This window comes from Eimeria maxima, genomic scaffold, assembly GCF_000499605.1.
Source record: "Eimeria maxima Weybridge genomic scaffold, Emw_scaff195, whole genome shotgun sequence".
Lineage (NCBI taxonomy): Eukaryota > Apicomplexa > Conoidasida > Eucoccidiorida > Eimeriidae > Eimeria > Eimeria maxima.
Window position 1 is genome coordinate 27,009 of NW_013563632.1, and position 7,304 is coordinate 34,312.

The following is a 7,304-nucleotide window of genomic DNA, read 5'->3' on the forward strand; positions in this document are numbered from 1 at the left end:
GCCCCATATCCCCTCTCTCCTTGCTGCTGCTGCTGCTGTTGCTGTTGCTGCTGCTGCTGCAGGGTTGCATGCTTCCGTGGTCGTCGTGTGTCCTCATTAGGGGGGCCCCCTAGCAGGTTAGATAGGAATGCAATAAGAAAGGAATTCCCTGTTAAGGGAGAGGAGGAGCTAGCTACTCAGCTAGCTGCTGCTTGTGAGTTTATTGAGCAGCAGCAGCAGCAGCAGCAGCAGCAAGAACTGCAACAGCAGCAGCAACAGCAACTGCAGCAACTGCAGCAACAGCAGCTACTGCAGCAGCAGCAGCAGCAGCAGCAGCAGCAGCAGCAAGATCAAGGGCATCTTAGCTTCAGCGAAGACAGTACAAGTCCTCAGGGGGCCCCTGTAGATGGTATAGTACGTCGGAGCACGGGGGCCCCCTCTACAGACCATCAAGGCATACTATCTGTGGGGGGCCCCCCACCGTCTGGGGGCCCCCAGATAGAAGAGGGTACTAGTATAGATATGCAGGTACAGGCCCTCAAGCCTTTTGCCTATCCTTGTATATCATGGAGTAGGGTTAAGAAATGTTTTTGTCTACGTATCTTCCAATTACCTCATTCTCCTTCTCCCTTGGGGGCCCCCAAGTACCCTGGGGGGCCCCCTATGGGGGCCTCAGGGGGCCCAGGGGGCCAAGGGGGACCCCAGACAGACCCAGGGGCCCCCAGAGGGGCCCCCAGAAAAAGAAGAGGTAAACTACTATACAGCAAAACATTCAGTATTAAGACTTATGGGGGCCCCCAGGGGGCCCTTGCTGCAACATATAAGGCAGCAAAAGCAGTAGGGTACGAACCCTTAAGACCCTTAGATGGGGACCCCTTAATTGAGGGGGGCCCCCCAACAGTTGGGGCCCCCAACACAGACATCTTGGGGGCCCCAGCAAGAGAGGCTCTGGAAGGTCCCCCTGGGGGCCCCTCTGAGGGGCCCCTGCAAGCTGGTACCCATGTCGAGAGGGATGGGGGCCCCCACTGCCTACCCTTTGACGAAGAAAGGGCCCCTGGAGGGCCCCTGAACTCAGAGGGAGCCATGTTTGCTGGGGGGCCCCAAGGAGAAGCAGGGTACGGCCATGAGGAGACAGCAGCAGCAGCTGCTGCTGCTGCAGACGACAACTCATCAATGGGGGCCCCTAAGCGTGAATGTGCAGAAGGGGACACCGAGGGGCCCCCGACTGAAGATGGTACTGAAGAGGGTACTGCGGTACAAACAAGGATGCAGACAGAAGAGGAGGGCAGGGGGCCCCCCCTTCAGCAGCAAGTGATGGGGGGCCCCCTATACCATGGTGCCCTTCCAACAGCCACTCCCTGCAGCAACAAAGAAGGGACTTCCTTGGGGGGCCCCCCTGACAATAGGGTAGTTGAGGGGGGGGCCCCAATCCCTCATATACCCGAGCAGCTGTACCCTTCTGTCCCCTACGGAACAGCAGCAGAAGGGGCCCCTAGTTCAGCCGCTGATGCTGCTGCTGTTCCTACAACTACAACAGCAGACGGACCAGCAGCAGCAGCAGCAGCAGCAGCAGCAGCAGGGAGCGTTGAGCATAAGGGGCCCCTCTTTGCTTCTGGGGGACCCTGGGGGCCCCCTCTCAGCGACAAGGAGGAGGAGATGGGGGGGCCCCCAGCCTTGCCTGAGGAGGCCCCCTCTAAGTACGATTCAGTGGACCCATGGCGTCCCTGTGAACCCTCTCCTGAGGGCCCCAGGGGCCCCCCGCAGCAGCAGCAGCACCAACAGCAGCAGCAGCAGCAGCCGATGTACCAGGGGGCCCATCGCGGTGCCTGGAGGGGGGCCCCCAGGGGAAGCAGCAGTATGAGGTCCCTAGAACAGCAGCAAAGGGACAGATGGGCGGGGGCCCCTTCATCCAACATAGGCAACAGGGACCCAAGGGGCCCTTGGGGGCCCCCCAGGGACAGGGAGGGGGCCTCCAGAAGCAGGGGGCCCCACAGGGAAAATAGTGAGGCCCCTCGTTCCTTGGATGCAGCAGCAAGATCCAACAGCAGCAGCAACAACCAGCAGCCAAAGCATCTGCAGCAGCAGCAGCCGCAGCAGCAGCAACAAAGGGAAATGCCCCATTATAAGGATGAAGGGACAGCAGCTCGCTGGCAGCAGGGGCCCCCAAGGAAAGGGCCCCCGTACCCTTCTCTTAGGGGGCCCCCCAGGGGTACACCCGTAAGGAGACAGAGGGACTTCTCTCCCCATCGTCTGCGGCCAAGGGCCTACAGGCGCAGCAGCAGCAGCAGCAACAGACGCAGCAGCAACAGCAGTAGCATCTACAGGACAAGGAACAGGAAGTTCCGCAAGAGTAGCCCCATCAGCAGCAGCAGCAGCAGCAAGGGGCCAAGACAGCAGCAGGGGAGACAGACTGCAGCAAGGACAATGTACAGCAGCAGCAGCAGGCGCAGCAGCAGCAGGACCCGCAGAAGGCGCAGCAGCAGCAATAACAACAACAACAACAACTGCAGCAGCAGCAGCAGAGCAGAAAGACTTAGACGAACTGCAGCAAGCGCGAGGAGGAGATGGCCCCGCAGCAGCAGCAACAGCAACAGCAGCAGCAACAAACGCAGCAACAGCAGCAGCAGCAAAAGCAGCAGCAAATACAAATCCTTGTCTTACCAGCGAAGACATACGCTAGCCCGCAAGCGCCCCCCACCCACACCAATGCAGCAACAGCAGCAGCAGCAGCAGCAACCGCAGCAGCAGCAGCAGCAGCAGCAGCAGCAGCAGCAGAAGCACCGGCTGCGGCGCTGCAGCCCAGAGACAGCGAGGTCCTCACAGTGGGAATACCGTGGTACGCACTGCAGCAGCAGCAGCAGCAGGAACACCAGCAGCAGGAACAGCAGCAGCAGCAGCAGCTGGCAGCAGCGTCAACAGCAGCAACAGCAGCAACAGCAAGAGCAGCAGCAGCCACGCGAGCGCATGCAGCGTAAAATAACCCCATGGGAGCTGGGGGGCCCCCAATGGAGGGACAGAGGCCCCCCAAGGGGACAGGAGCAAGGAGGGGTAAATATCGATGGCAGTAGCAGCAACAGCAACAAACGTAACAGGGGAAGAGGCAGGCGCAGCAGCAGCACCAGCAACAGCAGCAGACGCAGCAGCAGCAGCAGTAGGGGACGCAGAGAGAGGAGTACCTTCCGCGAGCGAAGGAGAGAGATAGATGCAGCTGTTAATGACGCAGCAGCAGCAGCAACAGCTGCTGCTGCTGCTGCTGCTGCTGCTGCAGAAAAGCGCATCGACAGCATCCAGTCATTCGAACAGCAGCAGCAGCAACAGCAGCAGCAACAGCAGCAGCAGCAGCAGCAGCAGCAGCAGTTACCCTTAGATCTGTCCGATGAAAGGGGACACTTTGCTCCTTATAAGAGGAGACAATTGTCTCCTCCCTTAATACAAGAGGAAACGCATGCAGGGGGCCCCCTGTCTCCTTATGGGGGGCCCCAAGGGTACAGGGGGGCCCCCACTGGTGCCCCAATGAGGGGCCCCATGGGGCCCCCACCTACACTAGAGGCAGCATTCGCTAGCAGCACGAAGGTGCAGCAACGCAGCAAAAAAATAAGTGTATCCTTAAGAGGAGACAGTATAAGGAATAAGGACGCAAGGTAGTGCAGCAGCAGCAGCAGCAGCAGCAGCAGCAGCAAGTGCTGCAGCAGCTGCAGTGGGAAGTTATGTTATGCAGCAACAAGTGCTGCAATAGCTGCTGCTGATGCAGCAGCAGCAAGTGCTGCAGCAGCAGCAGCAGCAGCACCAGCACCAATTTGTCTTTTTGTTATAGGGGAGGGGAGGGAGAGACAATAAAAAGGAGACACTTTTCTTTAGGGTATTTATTTGTCTCTTTTCCTGCTGCTGCTGCTGTTGCTTCTGCTTCTTTTGCTGCTGCTCCTGCTGCTGCTACTGTTGCTGCTGCTACTGTTGCTGCTGCTACTGTTGCTGCTGCTACTGTTGCTGCTGCTGCTGCAGCAAATAAATAAATGAGATATAAAGGAGATAAGAAGAAGACATAAGGGACACATTTTATTTATTATTGTCTCCTTTTTGTTCTTTTTTTTGTCTCTTTTTTATTAATTTATATTTATTTATTAATAAAAGGAGACAATTTGTCTCCTTTTTATAAGAAAAGAGGAAGGAGACCATTGGTCATGAAGGAGACCATTGGTTATATAAGTGTCTCCTTTTTTTATTTTATTATATAATATACTTTATTAAGGGGGGCCCCCTAGGGTACAGTTAACGTATCTTAAGGGGGCCCCCAGAAGGGTACAGCTGTACACCTCAAGGGGCCCCCAAGGTAAGGAGAACTAATATCCACTAGATGGGGCCCCCTAGGGTACTATAGCCATTATATACTATGTATACTATGGGGGGCCCCTAGGGTACAGCAGCAACTATATTATAAGGGGCCCCCAGGGTACAGTTGCTACAATATAAGGGGGCCCCCAGAGTGCCACAAGCAATACACATAAGGGGCCCCCGCGGGTACACCCTGCTGCGCATGAAGGGGCCCCCAGGGTACACCTTCTGCACATGAGGGGCCCCCTAGGGTACAATTGCTGCATATGAGGGGGCCCCCAGGGTACAGTAGCTAATCATTACGATACATCGAGGAGGTGACACAGCAGAAGGATAGGAGGGGGCCCCAGGGTGCAAGAAGTACCCTTTAGGGGACCCCTAGTTAATAGCCAATAGGTACAAAAGGGGCCCCAGGATACAGTTGATGAATATATAAGGGCCCCCATGGTACAGGCGCTAGTGTTGGGGGGCCCCTAATTCGTCGGCAGTGGTTAGTTAGGGTTTAGGGTTTAGGGTTTAGGGTTTGGCGGAGGGTATATGTAAGAATAAAAAAAGGCAAATAAAAAGAATAAATAATTAATAATATGATTTATATATTATTTATTTATTTAATTAATTATTTATTTATTTATTTATTTATTTATTTATTCGTGAGGTGTACGTACACCTCAAGCCTGTCGAAGGAGCTAGCCAGCAGCAACCAATGGGTCCGTTGGTTGCGGTGTATACGCAGCTTATTTATTTATATATTTATTTATTTATTTTTTATTTATATTTCCTTTTTCTTCCTTTATTTATCCTTTTATATTAATTTAATTATTTATTTCCTTATAATTACCCTTTTTATGCAGTAATTATTCTTGCTGCTGCTGCTGCTGCTGCTGCGCCTCGTCGTTCGTCCTTCTTACATATATATACAACATATACATATACATATACATATATATACGTAAATTGTATACATATTTATTTATTTATTATTTAATTAAATATAATTATATCTTATTTCCTCTTTTTTTCCTTCATTTATTCATTTCCTTCCTCATAAAAAAAGAAGAAAAAAAAATCCCTTGAGCTGCATGTACACCCGAACTGTGTTGAGAGAGCGCCTGTTGCTGCTGCTGCTGCTGCTGCTGCTGCTGCTGCTTGCTGCTGTTGCTGCTGGTGTTGCTGTAGGCGTCAGCAGCAGCAGCAGCAGCAGCAGCAGACGACGCCCCTTTATGAATAAGAAAAAAGAATAATTATTCTTTTTTTTCCTTCTTAACATCTTTTATTTTATTTATATAAAAAAAACATTTCCTTATTTAATTCTTTTCCCCCTCTTCTTGCTGCTGCTGCTGCTGCTGCTGCTGCTGCTGCTGCTGGAACCGATCGAGCGAGCATATATTGTATATATGTATGCTGCTGCTGCTGCTGCTGCTGCTGTATATACATACACCGCAACAACACCAATAAGGAAGCAGCAGCAGCAGCAAATTGTAGCAGCAGCAGCAAATTCATTTCCTCTTTTTTCTTCCTTTTTATTAATTAATTTATATAAATAATTATTTATAATAATAATAATTAATTATTTCTCCCTATTAACAGCAGCTGCAGCAGCAACAGCAGCAGCAGCAGCAGCAACACCGCCACCAGGCGTCTCGAGACCGATCCCTCCTTGAGCAGCAGCAGCAGCAACAACAGCAACAGCAACTACTACAGCAGCAACTGTAGCAACAACTGCAGCAACAGCAGCAATTATCCATCCTCTTCTTCCTCCTCTCCTTGCTGCTTCTTTTTCTTCCTTTTCTTCCTTCTTAATCAGCTTATTACTACCTTTTTTCATCATCTATAGCTGCTGCCTAGCCCTTGCTGCTGCTGCTGCTGCTGCTGAGGCGCTCGCGCTGCTGCTGCTGCTGCTACTACTATTTACACTAGTAGCAGTAACAGAAGGATTAAACCTTTTTCTTTGCAGCTTCTTGCTGCTGCTGTTGCTGCTGCTGCTGCTGCATCATTTATTTGTTTATTTCGTTTTCTCCTCAGCAGCAACAGCAGCAGCAAGCAGCAGCAACCACGTGCAAGGAGTAACAGCAGCAGCAGCAGCAGCAGCAACAGCAGCGACTGCAGCAGCAGCAACATAAGCTGCTGCTGCAACTATAACAGCAACTGAAACACGAACATTTACAGCAGCAAAACAGGTAATAGCTGCAGCAGCAGCTAACCATAATACTCTAGCTGCAGCAGCAGCAGCAACAACAGCAGCAGCAGCAGCAACAACAGCTGCAGCAGCAACAGGAAATAAAAGCTGTAGATAAACAGCAGCAACAGCAGCAACAGCAGCAACCTGAAAGGAGGCGATATGCAGCAGCAGATCTTAACCTCCCTTTGCTTTAACAGCAGCAGCAGCAGCAGCAGCAGCAGCAGCAGCAACAGAAAGAAGAACACTAACTGCAGCAGTAGCTGTAGTAGTAACAGCAGCAGCAGCAGCAGCAGCAGCAGCTGCAGCAGCAAATATCTACATGGCTTGCAGGCCCCTCCTAACTGAGGAGGACCTTTACAGGTTCCGTACAAAAAGTTGCAGACGTCTATCTAGTGGCGGATGCGAATTCGGCCTCTCGTAAGGGTTTAGGGTTTAGGGTTTAGGGTTTAGGGTTTAGGGTTTAGGGTTTAGGGTTTATAATATATAGTTTAGTATATCATATTCATGACAATTTCATATTTCATATTTCATATTTCAGATCTAGGGTTTAGGGTTTAGGGCTCTCTAGGGTTTAGGGTTTAGGGTTTAGGGTTTAGGGTTTAGGGTTTAGGGTTTGAAATAACACGAACCTATATATTTATATATAGCTCCTCCTTTGTAATTCATTAAATAAATCTTTTTTATTCATACCCTAAACTAGTATTAATTTCAATTAATTTTTCTTCCTTATTCTTTTTTCTAGGGTTTACTATTTTCTAGGGTTTAGGGTTTAGGGTTTAGGGTTTACGAATTTTTTTTTTTTTTTTTTTTTTTTTTT

General features: G+C 50.9%; 1 protein-coding gene across 1 annotated transcript in view; it reads left to right on the forward strand.

The window, feature by feature from the left end:
- The window catches only part of EMWEY_00020970 (hypothetical protein, conserved), a gene marked incomplete at both ends in the record, with an annotated part of 10,271 nt that extends 6,647 nt beyond the window's left edge, over positions 1–3,624 (forward strand). Inside the window, one exon of the mRNA XM_013477816.1 lies at positions 63–3,624. Within this exon, the coding sequence (XP_013333270.1) occupies positions 63–3,624 (3,562 nt within the window). The remainder of the gene's footprint in view (positions 1–62) is intronic.
- Positions 3,625–7,304: the final 3,680 nt, after the last annotated feature.